This window comes from Dendrobates tinctorius, unplaced genomic scaffold (genome assembly GCF_039654945.1).
Source record: "Dendrobates tinctorius isolate UK_male_01 unplaced genomic scaffold, ASM3965494v1 ptg000084l, whole genome shotgun sequence".
Taxonomy (NCBI): domain Eukaryota; kingdom Metazoa; phylum Chordata; class Amphibia; order Anura; family Dendrobatidae; genus Dendrobates; species Dendrobates tinctorius.
In genome coordinates, this window is record NW_027361752.1 from 44,641,578 (window position 1) to 44,660,017 (window position 18,440).

Below are 18,440 nucleotides of genomic sequence, written 5' to 3' on the forward strand. Positions count from 1 at the left end.
AAAATATCGCAAAGGCACAATTGCCTATTATTATGCCATCAGAGACTGACATGTGCCATTTATATTATATATTGAGGTCCATACACAACTGAATTGTATCAGCCCCGCTCAAGGTAAGTATGTGGCTTAGATGTGAAACCGTACAAAAGCTCCTGAGAGAAAACAATGATCATGGAGACATTACCTGGATCCTGGCAGCTAAAACACAGTGAAGGAGAGCCCAGTCACTCTGCCCCGACGCACGTTTCGAAGATGCTGGGCGAAACGTGCGCGTCGGGGCAGAGGGACTGGGCTCTCCTTCACTGTGTTTTAGCTGCCAGGATCCAGGTAATGTCTCCATGATCATTGTATTATTGCAAAACGTGCGGGAATCTATTAAACCCCATATTTTCTACACCTATCTTAAAGGGGTTTCTGAGACCTTTGTCAAAATCTATAAACTTCCAATACACCTTTAGGCTACAGTTCTGGCCAAAAGTATTGACACCCCTGCAATTCTGTCAGATAATACTCAGTTTCTTCCTGAAAATGATTGCAAACACAAATTCTTTGGTATTATTATCTTCATTTAATTTGTCTTAAATGAAAAAACACAAAAAGAATTGTCCTAAAGTCAAATTGGATATAATTCCACACCAATCATAAAAAAGAGGGTGGACAAAAGTATTGGCACTGTTTGAAAAATCATGTGATGCTTCTCTAATTTGTGTAATTAACAGCACCTGTAACTTACCTGTGGCACCTAACAGGTGTTGGCAATAACTAAATCACACTTGCAGCCAGTTGACATGGATTAAAGTTGACTCAACCTCTGTCCTGTGTCCTTGTGTGTACCACATTGAGCATGGAGAAAAGAAAGAAGACCAAAGAACTGTCTGAGGACTTGAGAAACCAAATTGTGAGGAAGCATGAGCAATCTCAAGGCTACAAGTCCATCTCCAAAGACCTGAATGTTCCTTTGTCTACCGTGCGCAGTGTCATCAAGAAGTTTAAAGCCCATGGCACTGTGGCTAACCTCCCTAGATGTGGATGGAAAAGAAATATTGACAAGAGATTTCAATGCAAGATTCTGCGGATGTTGGATAAAGAACCTCGACTAACATCCAAACAAGTTCAAGCTGCCCTGCAGTCCGAGGGCACAACTATGTCAACCCGTACTATCCGTTGGCATCTGAATGAAAAGGGACTGTATGGTAGGAGACCCAGGAAGACCCCACTTCTTACCCCGAGACATAAAAAAGCTAGGCTGGAGTTTGCCAAAACTTACCTGAAAAAGCCTAAAACATTTTGGAAGAATGTTCTCTGGTCAGATGAGACAAAAGTAGAGCTTTTTGGGCAAAGGCATCAACATAGAGTTTACAGGAGAAAAAAAGGCATTCAAAGAAAAGAACACGGTACCTACAGTCAAACATGGCGGAGGCTCCCTGATGTTTTGGGGTTGCTTTGCTGCCTCTGGCACTGGACTGCTTGACCGTGTGCATGGCATTATGAAGTCTGAAGACTACCAACAAATTTTGCAGCATAATGTAGGGCCCAGTGTGCGAAAGCTGGGTCTCCCTCAGAGGTCATGGGTCTTCCAGCAGGACAATGACCCAAAACACACTTCAAAAAGCACTAGAAAATGGTTTGAGAGAAATCACTGGAGACTTCTAAGGTGGCCAGCAATGAGTCCAGACCTGAATCCCATAGAACACCTGTGGAGAGATCTAAAAATGGCAGTTTGGAGAAGGCACCCTTCAAATATCAGGGACCTGGAGCAGTTTGCCAAAGAAGAATGGTCTAAAATTCCAGCAGAGCATTGTAAGAAACTCATTGATGGTTACCGGAAGCGGTTGGTCGCAGTTATTTTGGCTAAAGGTTGTGCAACCAAGTATTAGGCTGAGGGTGCCAATACTTTTGTCTGGCCCATTTTTGGAGTTTTGTGTGAAATGATCAATGTTTTGCTTTTTGCTTCATTCTCTTTGGTGTTTTTTCATTTAAGACAAATTAAATGAAGAAAAATAATACCAAAGAATTTGTGTTTGCAATCATTTTCAGGAAGAAACTGAGTATTATCTGACAAAATCGCAGGGGTGTCAATACTTTTGGCCACAACTGTACGTGCACACGCTGCGGATTCACCAGCGGATTTTTCCGTGCGGATCCGCATGTAAAACCGCAGGTAAATCGACCTGCGGATTGGCCAGCGGTTTTCCCCTGCGGTTTGACACCTGGACAATGGAATAGATGGCAAACCGCAGCGGTATCCGCTGAAAAGAATTGACATGTCAATTCTTTCTGCGGATTTAAAACCGCAGCTTTTCTGCAGTGAAAAAAACGCAGCATGTGCACAGCGGATTGTAAATCCCATAGACTTACATGGTACTGTACACTGTCTGCAGAATTGCTGCAGATCCGCAGAGGCCAAATCCGCTGTGGATCCGCAGCAGAATCCACAGCGTGTGCACATAGCCTAAATATCAATCAGCAGTTTACCTAGTGAGAGAATTAGTTGATGCAGATAAACACAGCTCTCGACTTTATCATCATTCTGGTAATGAGCATTTGGTCTAAAACCTATGTTCACGTGTTGTGTTTTTAACACTTTTTTTTTTTTTTTTTTCCCAAAGGCAAAACCTGCTCTCTTGGCAGTAAAAAAAGTGTAATGGGAATGGTGGAACCACTGTGCTGTAGTTCTACGAGAGCCTACAGGGGCGTAACTATGTGAGCTCCTGACTCTTCACTAGAGTCCCTGATGGTGGGGTTAGGCTTGGCTCCCGATGAACACTAGGTGTGACAGACCACGGCCGCACAGCGGCTGACCCTCAAGGGACTTATAGCAGGAACGGCCCGGAGGGAGGGACAACAGATGTGGGCAGGCACTGAAGGAACACAGGGCCACAGATACAGACAGGTCCGGCTGGTATACAAATACACTGACGTGTGTTGGCTGGCCCGGCTGGTAGACAGATGAGCACTGGCAGGTGCGGGCCGGTCTAGCTGGTAGACAGATGAGCACTGGCAGGTGCGGGCTGGCCTGGCTGGTAGACAGATGAGCACTGGCAGGTGTGGGTTGTGCCGGCTGAAATTGAGATACACAAGCAAGTTACGGGCAGACCGGTGCAAGACAGGTAGACAGACTGGCAAGTTCTAGGGACCAGACAGCTAGCAAGCATGCTGAGGGTTAATTATCCACGTTGTTAAGGCACCTCCGTGCTGGAGGAGGTGCCTTAAACAGTGTCCTGGGGACACTTTTGGACGGAGCTCGCAGCCCCCCCCCCTTTTTTTTTTTTTTTCACTGCGGTTTTGTCAGAGTACATTTATCTCTTGTGCATGCTGATAATGTTTAGTGCATAAAAAAAAAATAATCTGATTCAACTTCATCAGGTTTTGGCACCAAAAATGCAGCAAAACCTGATTCCTGTGTTTTTTGCAGCGTTTTTTGCACCACCCATTGCTTTCAATTTGTGAAGTGACATTTTGCATTTGGCAAAAACCAAGGGATTGCACAAATTATTGAAGACAAAAAAAAACCAAGCTGCGTGCATGAGATTTTGGAAATCTCACAGAGTTTGCTGGTACTGTGAAACGCAGGTAAAATTTGCATAAGCGCATGAACATGGCCTACGTGTTCGGTTTCCCTGCAGCGACACCACAGGAGCTTCTCCAGTTTGGGAGTTTGCAAATAGACATTGGTTTGGCTACGATTAGAGAAGCATTGCTGCTTTCTTCTAAGAACGGCACCGCCTGGGCATGTGTGCACGTTGTATGTAGCCCAGTACCATTCCCTTCAATGAAGCTGGGCAGCAATATGAAGGACGGCACGTATGTAGAGGGATGCAATTGTAAAACTATTTTCAGCATCCTCCTCTCGCTCCTGCGGTTTGACCCTCCATGCCGAGTCTACATATCCGAAATGTGACTTGTTGCCCCTCTCTGCTCGCTATAGACGCCCACATGTGAGCTGTTTGTTTGCGTTCTGTGCGGATCCATGGGAGAGGCAGCAGCTGTGTTTACTCTGGATTTTTTGGCCCCGGCAAATGGATTTCTCCGTTGCCAGTGGGAACTCTTCTGGAGACATGAAGTCAGGTTATCGTGGAGAGGTAGGAAGAATTTGGCAATGAATGTTAGGCCTGTTTCCCACATCCGTTTGTCACCATCAGTCAAGATCCGCCGATTTGCAAAAAAAAAAAAACGGATCCGCCATTTTGCTTGGCGGATCCGTTTTTTTTTCCCCATTCAGTTGCATTACAGGCGGATCTTGACGGATGGCCATCCGTTGGATCAGTTTTTTTGCGGATCCGCCAAAATTTTGGCGTCCGCCAACATGCCTGGACGGACAATGCAACGTTTTTTCGGGCGGCCGGATCCGCATTTTACATTGCGCATGCCCGGAGGACTTGCCTTGGCCGCAAATTTAACCCTAAACTCTGTTCTGGCGGCTGAAAATTCTCTCTCTACCTCTCTCTCTCTACCTCTCTCTCTCGTCTTTATTTAGCTAAGCGGTATTGTATAAAATACTACAAATCCATCGAGCTTCTTTTCTTACTGCTGTCCCTGGCCCCCCTCCATTCTCTGTAGAGATAGCAGGGGGAGAGGATTGGAAACAAGATCTCCACAGTGTGTACAGGGGAGAAAGCATGTACATGCTCAGGGAGGGCACAGAGAAAACGGACTGTAAAAAAAAACAAAAAAAAAACGGCACATGGGTTTCATAATTTAAGGTTGAAGGTAGACACAAGTCCAGAGGGTTAGTGAAGACGGCAATTCCCTGGACCTGTAATGCTCGGAGAGACAGTCCCACAAGAGAAAAGTATGAAACTTTAATCAGGCCACAAACTACCGTAAATCAGGTCTTCTGAAAATGAATGAAGATTGCAGATTGAAACTCGGTGCATTTAAATTACGGTAAATAAAGTTAACCACTGTTATATGTGAAAATCATTTTTCCATGTCAAAGGTGCCCATAACTTGTAATGAAGATGCGTTGGCTTTCTCCTGACATAGTAAATATCTTTGTTCCCCATGAACAAAATTATTATTTTTTTTTTTTTAAATTTTAGTTATGTATTAGGTTAAACATAAGCTCTCCCTGAACTGCTTCCAGAGGTCAATGTGCCAGGCATCACGTCACCAGGTCCTGTAGAAAACTCCATGATACGATGCTGCCAGTCAATCACCATAATGCCAGTAGTCAACATTGCTACGGTATTACTGTGTATGGTGGGCAATCCCAGCATGTTTATTGGCTTACACCCGCAAAACATGCGGGTCCGGGGACTTAAGCATTGCACTCGAGCACTCGCGATACTCTAGAGAGTACCCAGATGCTCGATCGATTATCGCGAGTGCTCGAGTGCAATGTAAAAGATCTCTGCTGGTCAGTGAATGTGAAATCAGCGCTCATCTAAGAACTGAAAACTTTTACTTCTTCCAGTTGACTTTTAGCTGCTGTTGTAACCAGTCTGGGCAATGGAAGTCTCCAGGCTGATACAGAACAACAATTATTTTACTTAGACTAGAAGAAAATACCCCAAATTTTGTAGATTGTGAGCCCTCGCGGGCAGGGTCCTCTCTCTTCCTGGACCAGTCGTGACTTGTATTGGTTAAGATTACTGTACTCGTTTTTATTATGTATACCCCTCCTCACATGTAAAGCGCCATGGAATAAATGGGGCTATAATAAATATTATACGTCAACAAAATGTCTATACTGCAAAGCACCAACATTACACAGCTCGGTGCGACAAGGCCTCTTTATACAGCGTAAGAAACCCTCAATGGGAGTGAAGCTTGAGCTGCTGCTGTACCAGAGTGGTTGTCCAAAACTTTGGTTATCAATATCGGTGAGGATCTGACTCCTGGCAGCCCCACGATCAGCTTCCAGACCCCTCAGTACAGAGCTGATCGGCAGTAGCTGTGTGACCACTAGAGCTGTGGGTCCTGGCTCCTCCATATGGCCGCTGCAGGACCTGCAAACAGCTGATCGGGTCAGTTGCCGGATTTTGATGTCCCATCAAGCTAAAATGAATGGTTTTAAAGAGTTGGTGATCAGTGCCGATGAGGTTCCAACCACAAACACACACACCTGCTGAGGTCGGCATGTTTTGTTTGCATGTCCTGTGATTTGGAGTAGAGATAACTTATTTATTGTTGATGATCGCACCGATTGGCAGTACTGGGCAGTTTTACCCCTCCACCAATGCACATGGCTGACTGCCGCTTTTCTGGCAGCTTCATAGAAAATTAACATATCGGTGATGAGGTGTCCGACCTGGCGCTCCAATTTATCACTGGGACAAAAGTTCCCCATTCTGCCGATCATTGCGGATCCCAACAATCGGACACCCACCAATCCACCTACACTGCAGAGCTGTAAGCTTCCAGAGGACTTAGCCTGGATACAGCAGACATTCTCTGCTTTGACCATTTATTTTTGGCATTGTAGGCCTCTTTCTCTTTAATATTTCTAATGACTTAGTCCTTTCTTGCTGATTGTGTGGATTTGAACATTTATGTAGAAATTCGTCTTGAGTATTGTAGACACTTCTCACACATGGTGTCCTGGCATCTTCCCAGAGAATCCTTTTGTCACGGCGGGTCCTTTGTTTGGGCCTTTTCACGTTTTGTCCTTTTTTTCGCAAAGTAAACTTTCTCTTCTATTAGCTTCCCACATAATGGCAAATGGGGTGATGTGTTCTGGACTGGGGGAAAAAGCTGCAGCATCCATAGAGATACTGGAGAGTCCTGACCGGTCAGTCACTGGACCATGGCGGCTCCCGGGACAATTCTCTATCGACAGCAGTGACTGGGATGGACATAATTATAAAGAAACCTTTTGAGCAAAAATCTCAAAGGGGTTGTCTAGGATTCTAAAAAAAAAAGTGTAGACTCTGGTCATGAAGTCTTTTTAATTTAAAAAAAAAAAAAAAAGCCAATTTAATTCCTGGACAAGTCCTATTTGCTTGGGCCACAGAACAACTCAAGTCTCCGGCCATTTGTGCAGCCAAAAACACTTGGGCAACTTGTCAGAAATTTTGTTATAAAGAGACTATTATAAAGCGGTTTAAAGAAAAAACTGCTAAATTGCAGACTTGTCTGATCTGCATCGTGGTACAAAATATCAAACCGGTTTGGATTTTTTGCAATCATAGCAGCATTTGTTCACGGGTCTAACCCCATGGACCATCATTAGGTGTGATGCTGCCATCTTCACATTATGGAGGGCAGTAATTCCAGGAGGAATGATTAAAAAAAATAGCGCATTGCAAAGATGTTCCAGAATTCTTATTTTAAAGTATTTACTGAAATCAGAGATCAGGCTGATCCGCCTTAATCCGACTCCACATCCCTTGTGCTTTCGTAGCGTAGGATTAGCTGCGTGGGCCCCTAAGACCTGCCATAATTGGCCTACGCGTCAGTCTAATTGATTTCATAAGTACATTAGCAGACAAAGAACTGTCATTTATCAGGAGATCATCCCGGCACACTCGGGCATTAATAATTTATCTGTAAAATTATGGATCTGAATTAAACAGCGTTTCCATTTTAAGTCTATGGACACCAATTATAGGGAAAAAAATATTTTTACAAATGTGGTTCCCTTGCATTAAAAGAATTTCAGTCTGCAGTCTTCATTCTTTCATTCAATTTCCGACCTCCAGATATATATTTGGTTGCCTTTTCCAAGTTTGAGATTTTTCTCTTGTGGGAGTTTTTTTGCCAGTAATATAGGCTGGATGTGAGTGAGATCTCTCCAGCAATATAGGCTGGATGTGATCTCTGTTTGTCTCTCAAAAAGATAAGCTGAATGGTGCTGCAGTCTTCATTAGCACGACTTGTATTTTGACCTTATTTCCCTTTCGTGGGCTTCCTTCCTTTTCTCTGCCCTCCCAGAGACTGTGTATGCTTTCTCATTTTTCCATCCTGTAGAGACCTGTTTATAATACCCTCCCTGTTATCTGTAATATTGATTTATGGAAGGGGATATCAGATGGAACCAGCAGGACCTCTGACAGATTTGTCACATTTTTGCAGATCACGAAAGACTTGGGACACTCTGCAGCGACAACATGGTGGAAGTTTTTGATGAAGACTGTTTAGGAAGTTGCTATAAGGGGCACTTGCGGACACGTAGAAAAGGCCCCCTGTGAAAGATCAATATATGGTTCCTTGGCAGCCCAAGAGCTTTTAAAATTGCAAAATTGCACTTGCTCTGGCGGTAGAAATGGGCCCCTTCACCTCAGGTTGCACCAATGATATGTTTGCCCCCACTTGTTTTTATAGGACAACCCCTTATCACCTATCCACAGGATAAGTAATAACTTGGTGATTGGTGGGAACTGACTGAGACCTGCAGTAATCAGAAGAACAGGGAACTTTTTATCCCCGCTAGATGGGAGCAGCAGTGAGAATATTCGACCCCCGGCTCCCAGCAGCCCCATAGGGAATGAATGGATAGTATTTGGGCATATGTGGTAAAAGTCCCCTATTCTACCGACGGTCTGACCCCCACCGATCGCTCGGCTGTCTGACCCCCACCGATCGCTCGGCTGTCTGACCCCCACCGATCGCTCGGCTGTCTGACCCCCACCGATTGCTCGGCTGTCTGACCCCCACCGATTGCTCGGCTGTCTGACCCCCACCGATTGCTCGGCTGTCTGACCCCCACCGATTGCTCGGCTGTCTGACCCCCACCGATTGCTCGGCTGTCTGACCCCCACCGATTGCTCGGCTGTCTGACCCCCACCGATTGCTCGGCTGTCTGACCCCCACCGATTGCTCGGCTGTCTGACCCCCACCGATTGCTCGGCTGTCTGACCCCCACCGATTGCTCGGCTGTCTGACCCCCACCGATTGCTCGGCTGTCTGACCCCCACCGATTGCTCGGCTGTCTGACCCCCACCGATTGCTCGGCTGTCTGACCCCCACCGATTGCTCGGCTGTCTGACCCCCACCGATTGCTCGGCTGTCTGACCCCCACCGATTGCTCGGCTGTCTGACCCCCACCGATTGCTCGGCTGTCTGACCCCCACCGATTGCTCGGCTGTCTGACCCCCACCGATTGCTCGGCTGTCTGACCCCCACCGATTGCTCGGCTGTCTGACCCCCACCGATTGCTCGGCTGTCTGACCCCCACCGATTGCTCGGCTGTCTGACCCCCACCGATTGCTCGGCTGTCTGACCCCCACCGATTGCTCGGCTGTCTGACCCCCACCGATTGCTCGGCTGTCTGACCCCCACCGATTGCTCGGCTGTCTGACCCCCACCGATTGCTCGGCTGTCTGACCCCCACCGATTGCTCGGCTGTCTGACCCCCACCGATTGCTCGGCTGTCTGACCCCCACCGATTGCTCGGCTGTCTGACCCCCACCGATTTTTACGTTATCTCTATGAAAGCGCTGTTGCATACATGGGCACCATTTGTTATTCGGAGGGCTGGGAAATCCGGGTTATCATGTAAATGTCATAATGGCAGCCATATTTATTTTCCCTCAGAATCACATTATGTATTGTCTGCACTCAATGCATTTCTGTTGGTACAGTCTGTATTTCCTTCCAAATCCCCTCTCCTTAACAACAGACAACCTGGTGGCACATAGCAACCAATCAGCGCTCAGCTTTCATTTCTGAATCATTAGTGGAAACATGAACGCCGCTCTCTGATTGGTTGTTATGTGTACTAAGGCCCGTTTTACTAGAAAAATTAAGCCCTTTACGAGGTGTTTGCGACTAGAACAAATAATTTGTGATCGCGCTCGTTTTATGAAGGGTTGACAAGGAACGTTGTGTGTTGTCCTTAACATTGATTCTTTTCCCTAAACTATTGGGCGTCGTTTATCAAGATGGTCAAATTGGCCTTGTTGTCCCTAACAACCAATCGGCGCTCAGCTTTCATTTCTTATTCTGATCTGCAGAGATGAAACCGGAGCTCTGATTGGTTGCTGTGGGCAACAGCCACCATTTTACAGTTTTGATAACTGAGGCCTCCTTTTTTTTTTTTTTTCTAACTGAAAATGTTGGTGTTGCTCATCGCCTCTAAAGTATTTATGTGGTACCTGTATTGTCGTGCTCTTTAATTCGCACCAGTTTTACTTGGTTTATTTTATTTTTTTTTCCAATTCAACTTTTATTTATTTTTTTTTTTTTCATTATCCAGATTTTTTGGCCTAAGCTATCATTTGCCATTTTTTTGTGCAATTGTACTCCAGTGCGCTACTAAAGTTATAGACTAACTTACAACATATTAAAAGTAATGTGACATTTTACTCCAAAAAGGTAAAAGACGAGTAAAACGGCATCTTTGATTTTGCCCTAAATCAATCAACCCTCGTAAACCATTTTGAAGAATTTGGCCAATACAAAAAAAAAAAAAAAAAAAAAAAATCTCTTGAGAAAAACAAAACCGCGCCACTCAATTCAGTCATTCAGATGAAATTATTATTGGGCTGCAATACCACACACGGCCCACGGGCAGGTGTGGTGCTGTTTCTGGGAAAAAAAGACACATTGCATTAATTTGTTGATATGGGATCGTGACATCAAGCAAATGACTTTTTTTTTTTTCTCTATCATAGGTACCATCTAGCAAGCTGAACGGAGCACAGTCATGGCTCAATTTGCGGCCGCGCCATTTGGGGGTAAGCGGACCTTATCTAGGATGTTGACATTAGTTGTTGGTAGCAGTGCCCTGTGTGGGGGGTTGTGACTTTAGTAGGGGTAATGTGAAGCATTTTTCACATGATGCCACAAGTTTTTGTACAGTAGAAGCGGCTTCAATAGCGATTTTCGCTGTCTTCCTCGCATCGTCTTTTAGAAATGGAGAGAAGTGTTGGAAGCCCCCTGAAGAATGAGCATGACCCTTTAAATGGAATCTGTCACCCCATTTTCAGTCTGTCAGCTTCCGGCATCGCCATCAGCGGCTTATCTACAGCAGTCTAATGCTGTAGATAAGCTCCCAATATAACCTGAAAGATAAGAAAAACAAGTTAAGGTACTGTCACACTTAGCGATACACCAGCGATCCCGACCAGCGATATGACGCGGTCAGGATCGCTGGTGCATCGCTAAGTGGTCGCTAGTGAGCTGCCACACAGGCAGATCTCACCAGCGACATCGCAGGGGTCGCTACTTACCTGTCAGACGAGGCGATCCTGACATCCACCTGCCCGCGTCCACGCGTCGCTCGTCTCCACAGCAGGAAGCCCCAGCAGGAAGCTGACGACGAGAAACTGTCCAGGACGTTTTTGCGCCATCAGCGATAACCAGCGGGGGAGCGGTCGGAGGTAAGTATCACACATAGCGATATCGCTAGCAATATCGCTATAACGTCACAAAAACCAGTGACGTTATAGCGATATTGCTAGCGATATCGCTTAGTGTGACAGGCCCTTTAGATTATACTCGCCGGGGGGCGGGTGCGGTGGGTGTCGCGGTCCGGCGCCTCCTACTTTGTAGAGATGACGTCCTCCTCCTTGCTTCATACTGCACTCCTGCGCAGGTGTACTTTATCTGTCCTGTTGAGGGCAGAGTAAAGTACTGCAGTGCGCAGGCGCCGAGAAAGGTCACAGAAGTCCGGCGCCTACGCACTGCAGTACTTTACTCTGCCCTCAACAGGACAAAGAAAGTACGCCTGCGCAGGAGCGCAGCATGAAGCAAGGAGGAGGACATCATCTCTAGAAGATGGGAGGCACCGGACGGAACCGTGACACCCATCGGACCCGGACCGCCCCTGGGTGAGTATAATATAACTTGTGTTTCTTATCTTTCAGGTTATATCGGGGGCTTATCTACAGCATTACAGAATGCTGTAGATAACCCCCTGATGGCGGTGGCCGCACCTTATAGGCCAAAAATGGGGTGACAGATTCCCTTTAAGTGATGGTCCCATCCAAGCGACCGGCCATCACTTCCTGAGCTGGGAGGACCGCTTTGAGAATTAAATGTTGAGTTTTATCTGGCCACTTTTGTAATAATGCTGCGTGGCTTTGGCTAGCTGGCAGGCAGCAGTTTTAACATCTCTTATGCTTGGGTAATGATGTAATTTATTTATATAATTTTTTCTTTTTTATAGGGAATTTGGATATCTGGGCAATAACGGTGGAGGAGAGGGCAAAACATGACCAACAGTTCCATGGACTCCAGCCAACGGCGGGGTATATTACCGGTAACTATCCATAACCGTGCGAGCACAGAGTCCCACCACTAGATACATAGGGCGTCAGCAATATTACACCAATATGTGGGCTTCAGTCTGAGCCATCTGCAACGGCCGGCCAGAATCACATCTATGTGCCAAAATGGCTGCTTAACCCCAAAGAGGTCACATTCAATAAAGTGTTTGCCAAGTTTTCTTAAGGCTATGTGCACACGGTGCGGATTCTGCTGCGCATCCGCAGCGGATTTGGCCCTGCGGATCCGCAGCAGAACTGCAGGTGATGTACAGTACCATTATAGCCTATGTAAAAAAAAACAAAAAAAAAAAACGCTGTGCACATGCGGATTTCGTGTGGAATAAAAGTAGCAGCATGTCACTTCTTTTGTGCGGTTTTGCTGCAGTTTTACATCTGCCCCATTCTTCAAATCCGCAGTGGAAAACCACACAAAAACGACAGTAAAACCGCACAAAAAATGCACTAAAATCCGCAGGAAAAATGCAGGTCATTTGACCTGCGGATTTAGTAAAATCCGCTCTGAAAAATCCGCGGGAGGATCCACATCGTGTGCACATAGCCTTAAGGGGGATTCTGTCGACAGTATTTCACATCTTAAACTATTTATATGTGTCTGTAGCTTTTTCAAAAACAAGTCCAGAAATATCTTTACATGACTAGCCCGTTCCTCCATTACTGAAACAGCTGAATTGATATGCAAATTAGGCTGCAGAGCTATGGTAGATTTGAAGCCTCTGTCACTCCAGCTCTATTCCCTGCCTAGCGCCGCCACCTGCTTTTTGACTGACTGATCCTTTACTTGAAGGCATGCAGCACAGAAGACAGTCAAGCAGAAGGGTTGCAGTGCTGGGCAGGGAATAGGGCTGGAGTGACAAAGGTTTCAGATCTACCATAGCTCTTCAGCCTCATTTGCATATCAGTTCCAATGCTGATTTCCCTGTAACGGAACGGAAGAATGAACTGGCTATGTAAAGGTATTACTCTGTCGCCTAATTATGGGACACAGAACCTTGGGTGTTATGCTGCTGTCCACTAGGAGGCGACACTATGCATAATCTGAAAAAGATTAACTTTGGCTCCTCCTCTGCAGTATACACCCCTGGACGGCGTCAGCCTTCTCCAGTTTTTGCTTAGTGTCGCAAGGAGGCACACCTTTTTTCTTCCGTTTTTTCCTTTTTTTCACCGGAAATACAGATGAAAAGTGGGTCTCCAGCGAGACTCCCGGCATGGCTCCCTCCTCGGTCCCCTATTAGGGGTACCCGGTTGAGGTCGAGGTGGTTTTTCCCCATGTCGCTCCCTCCCCAGTCCCTCGGGTCCTGGTTCGAGGTCGAGACCCCCCTCCTTCCCCAACCCCTTTAAGGGGTCTGGGTTAAGGTTGAGGCGAGGATGAAGACCCCCTGACGGTGACAGACGCACCCTCCCTAATCCCCCGCAGGGGGTATTAGGTTGAGACGCCTCAGGTAGGGTCGGAGATCAGGCAGCATTTCGCAGCTTCCAGGGACCCCAGGCTGGCTGAGGGATCCTGTTGGGGCCGGGTGAGGGTGCGGACTGGATGGCACAGCAGAGACAGGGCTTTTCTGCATCCCTGTCTCTGCAACAGCAGCGGCTCCATAGCGCTTCAGGGGCCCCCCATACAAAAACCGCTACCCCTGCTACCTCCACCGCTATCCAGTCGACCATTCTGGGGGGGTCTGGTACAAATCCGCCCCCCCCCCCCCCCCCCGGACTACCGCGCCGCTCTGGGCATCAGGCTTCTAATTTAGGCCGCGGCTTCGGCCTAGCTGAAGCCGCCGCCTTTTCCCCGCCCCCCGGCCCGCCCCCCGGATGACCAAAATGACACGCTGGAGTGTCATAGAAGGGGCGGATTGAGGCAGAAAGGGCGCGTTTTTTACACAGCCCAGCGCGCCCTCTTCAGCTCTCCGCCCCCTCCTCCCTCTCCTCAGAGCCCCGGTGGCCATTTTTTCTGGATGAGATCCAGGAGAGGAGCATCACAGCGGTCTCCGGGGGGCACAGAACTGGGATCTGTCGGCGCTGGACCTAGGGGCACACCGGTGGGGTAAGCTCACAGCTGGGTTCTCATTACTCAGCTGTGAATCTATACTTCCTATAAGGCTTTCTGTGGGTTCCCTCTGCGTAGCCACCCCTGTACGATCCCTTATAGCCAGCCTCTGTGCACTATGCCGGGCTCAAGGAAGAGAACCAGGCAGGAATGTTTCTATGCATTCTGTACAGCCTGCAAAGCCACGCTCCCTAGTGGCAGCACGTATCCGCACTGCTGGGACTGCATCCAGAACTCTGGGTCAGAACCACAGGGAGTCCCTACTGACGCTTCAGTGTCACAGGCCACGCCGGAATGGGCAACTCAGATGTCTCAGTCTATGTCACAGTCCATAGACAACCTAACTGCTACATTACTGCAAGCTCTGCAGAGTCGGGCCCCGGCTATGGACGGTACACAGCAAACGGACAGCTTGTCTCAGGAACATGCTGCTTCCGACTCTCACAGATGTAAGCGGACCCACAGGTCTCGATCACCTGAGTCGCACTATAGCACAAGGTCGTCCCCCTCTAGGGAGAGACAGCGTCATTCCAGGTCTCCTGGGCAGTCCCCTGCCACAGACAGTGCAATTTACCACAGGGATCCCCCACCACAGAAGACCCCCGCCCCAGGTCGCCCTCCAGGGATCACCTTAGCGAGGCACAGGATTCGGAGGGCATCTGTGACTCCGACTCGGATAATGAAACGGTCAGGTCCGTGGTACCTTCTCCCCCTAGCAATACAGCGCTAGTTGAGGACATAATTTCTGCCATTCATCGGGTGCTAAAAATTCCAGAGTCGCCCCCGGAAGTCCCAGAACATAGGATTTGCTTCGAAAGTGTTCAAAAACCACCTAAGGTCTTCCCTAATCACGATGAGTTTGAGAAAATACTTACCAAACAGTTTGCGCAGCCTGACAAAAAATTCGCTAATCGCAAATATTTGGAAGCGAAGTACCCCTTCCCACAGAAAGACACCAAACAATGGACAGATCCACCTGAAGTGGACCCTCCGGTTTCTAGGCTAGCAGCGCAGACTTTACTCTCTCTGCCGGATAGCTCAACCCTCAGGGACGCAGCAGACCGGCAAGTAGAACGCATGGCTCGTTCTATTTTCGAAGCGGCAGGCGCCTCTCTGGGCCCTGCGTTTGCTTCAGTTTGGGCAGCCAAGGCCATCCTGGCTTGGGCCAAAAAACTACAGGAGGGTCTTCAGGCTTCAAATCCTGAACTCTCGGACCAAGCGGTCCAGATGGCAGTGGTAGCAGACTACATGATTCATGCAGCCCTGGATTCCGCCAGAGGTGTAGCGGGAATAGCATCAAACGCCATCACGATCCGACGCATCCTCTGGCTGCGAGAATGGAAAGCGGATGCGGCCTCAAAGAAGTCCCTCACGCGACTTCCGTATTTTACTGGAAGACTTTTCGGCGAAAAGTTGGACACCATGATAGCCAATGCCACTGGGGGTAAGAGTACCTCTCTCCCTCAACTAAAACCGAAACGCACGTTTAAACGAAGAAACCAGACGCGATTCCGATCCTTTCGGAATTCCTCGGGCTGGTCCGTTTCGCGCCCAGTGCAAAACCGCAACCGTTCTCCACGCAGAGACAACCCACGGACGCAACAGCGACCGGACAGGGCTTGGCAGTCGAAAGCAGGCCAAGCGAAACCCAAGGGAGGAAAACCTCAGAACTTCACTTCATCATGACTCGAGACCTCCGGAAGACACCCCACCAGTAGGCGGCCAACTTTTACTCTTTCAGCAAGTCTGGCTGCCTATTACAGAAGACAGGTGGGTCAGGGAAATAGTGTCTTCCGGATACAAGATAGAGTTCACTTCCGTTCCACCGAACCTGTTCTTCCTTTCTGTTCCTCCAACACCACCAGAAAAGGCTCGTGTTTTCCACCAAGCGGTTTCCTCTCTCCTTCAATCAGGAGTTGTGGTGCCGGTTCCCGCGAACGAGAGATTCCGAGGATTCTACTCAAATTTGTTCGTAGTCCCCAAGAAAGGAGGCGGCGTCCGACCCATACTGGACCTAAAACAGCTCAACAATTACGTACGGGTCCGTCATTTCCGCATGGAGTCCCTCCGGTCCATCATTGCATCCATGGAGCAGGGAGAATACCTCGCCTCCATAGACATACAGGATGCGTATCTCCACATACCAATTGCTCCCGCCCACCAAAGGTTTCTCAGGTTCGCGGTCAACCAAAACCACTACCAGTTTGTCGCCCTTCCGTTCGGACTCGCCACGGCTCCAAGAACGTTCACCAAAGTCATGGCGGCCACCATGGACGTCCTGCACTCAAGAGGCATCCTAGTCGTCCCGTACCTGGACGACCTCCTCGTCAAGTCTCCCACTTTCAAAGACTGCGAGGTCAGTGTCTCAATCACTCTAGACACTCTGAGTCGCCTGGGATGGCTAGTCAACCTACAGAAATCGTCGACCATCCCAACTCGGACTCTAACATTCCTGGGAATGGTATTCGACACCGCCAGGGGCCTGGTGCTCCTTCCCAAGGACAAGACACACTCCTTCGCAGTCCTCCTCGATCTCTCCGGTTTGCCATGAGAATCCTCGGCAGGATGGCAGCAGCAATAGAGGCAGTGCCATTTGCCCAGTTTCACCTCAGGGTCCTTCAACTAGCCATACTCAGATCTTGGGACAGGAACCCTCTCTCCCTCGACAGGGAGTTCAGGTTGACGTCATCAACCAGGAGGTCCCTGCATTGGTGGCTCAAACCAAACTCACTTACACGAGGGAAGCCATTCCTCTCAGGACAATGGAAGATCCTGACTACCGATGCAAGCCTGACAGGCTGGGGGGCGGTGCACCTACATCACAGGGCACAGGGCAAGTGGTCACCGAGGGAAGTGACATTGCCTATCAATGTTCTGGAAATCAGGGCCATTCTCTTGGCACTGAGAGCATTTCATCACTTGCTTGCAGCCTCGCACATACGGATACAGTCGGACAATGCCACGGCTGTGGCATACGTGAACCACCAAGGCGGGACCCGCAGCGCCCAGGCGATGAGAGAAGTGGCTCATATCCTCCGCTGGGCGGAAGACACAAGGTCGGTACTTTCTGCGGTACACATTCCGGGTGTAGAAAACTGGGAAGCCGACTTCCTCAGCAGGCAAGGAATGGACTCGGGGGAGTGGTCTCTCCATCCCGAGATTTTTTACCAGATCTGTCAACGCTGGGGAACCCCGGATGTGGATCTAATGGCATCCCATCTCAATACCAAGGTTCCCAATTTCATGGCCAGGACACACGACCCGCTGTCGCTCGGAGCGGATGCCCTGGTCCAGGACTGGTCCCAGTTCTGACTCCTGTACATTTTTCCACCCCTCCCCCTAATCGCCAGGGTCGTGAGGAAGATCAAGCAAGAGGGAGTTCCGACCATCCTCATCGCGCCAGACTGGCCCAGACGTACTTGGTACGCCGACATCGTCCAACTTACGGCAGACGCCCCCTGGCGTCTACCCGACCGTCACGACCTTCTGTCTCAAGGTCCGTTCTTCCACCAGAATTCAGGGGCTCTCAATTTGACGGCATGGCCCTTGAAACCTGGATTCTAACCCAGGTAGGTTTTTCACCGGCAGTCATTGCAACTATGATCAGGGCAAGGAAGCCTGCCTCCGCCAAGCTCTATTTTATTCGGACTCCCATGACAGCACCACGAGAGAGGGGATCCGCCCTATAGGAACTGGAAACCTACAGATACAAAAAGGGCGGCACCTCTCCCACGCATCAGTTGGTTTCCTGTTCCTGAGGGGACGGGATCCTACAGAAGAATTGGATCCCAGGCCGGCCAGCCGACACCGGTAGCGAGGGGGTCTCCTACCTCGGCCTGGTTCGGATCTCCTGGAAGGCGCCACGGTGGCCCAGGATGGGTGTCACGGCGGTGGCGTGGACAGCAGGGAGTGGCGTCCGGAGGATGTCCGTCTCCGGAATTAAGCCGCCGCCGGTAAGTATACCCCCCCCCCCCCCCCGGGGATTCCCGGCTCCGGCGGTGCAGATATGTTGGCAGCGCTGTGCAGGGGGCTGCGACCGGGCGCTGCTCCGGAGCTCCCGGGCGTCCCGCGGGGCTTCCGGCGTTTACGGGGTAGCGGTGACGTCAGGGGGCGGGCGGAGGAGGCGCTTCCGGGTCAGCGCGCCACTGCGCATGCGCGGCGATTCCAAGATGGCGGCGCCCATCGGAAACACCGATGGCGCGGGGTCGGGCGCCAGCTGGGGTAGGGAG

At 49.1% G+C, this 18,440-nt stretch overlaps 1 protein-coding gene across 4 annotated transcripts in view; it reads left to right on the plus strand.

The window, feature by feature from the left end:
• Window positions 1-18,440, plus strand: part of ITSN1 (intersectin 1) — a 158,947-nt gene that overhangs the window by 12,803 nt on the left and 127,704 nt on the right. For all 4 annotated transcript variants that reach the window (XM_073584618.1, XM_073584619.1, XM_073584620.1 and 1 more), the window contains exons 2-3: window positions 10,557-10,619; window positions 12,053-12,145. In XM_073584618.1, the coding sequence (XP_073440719.1) occupies window positions 10,589-10,619; window positions 12,053-12,145 (124 nt within the window). In that variant the 5' untranslated portion in view covers window positions 10,557-10,588. The remainder of the gene's footprint in view (window positions 1-10,556; window positions 10,620-12,052; window positions 12,146-18,440) is intronic.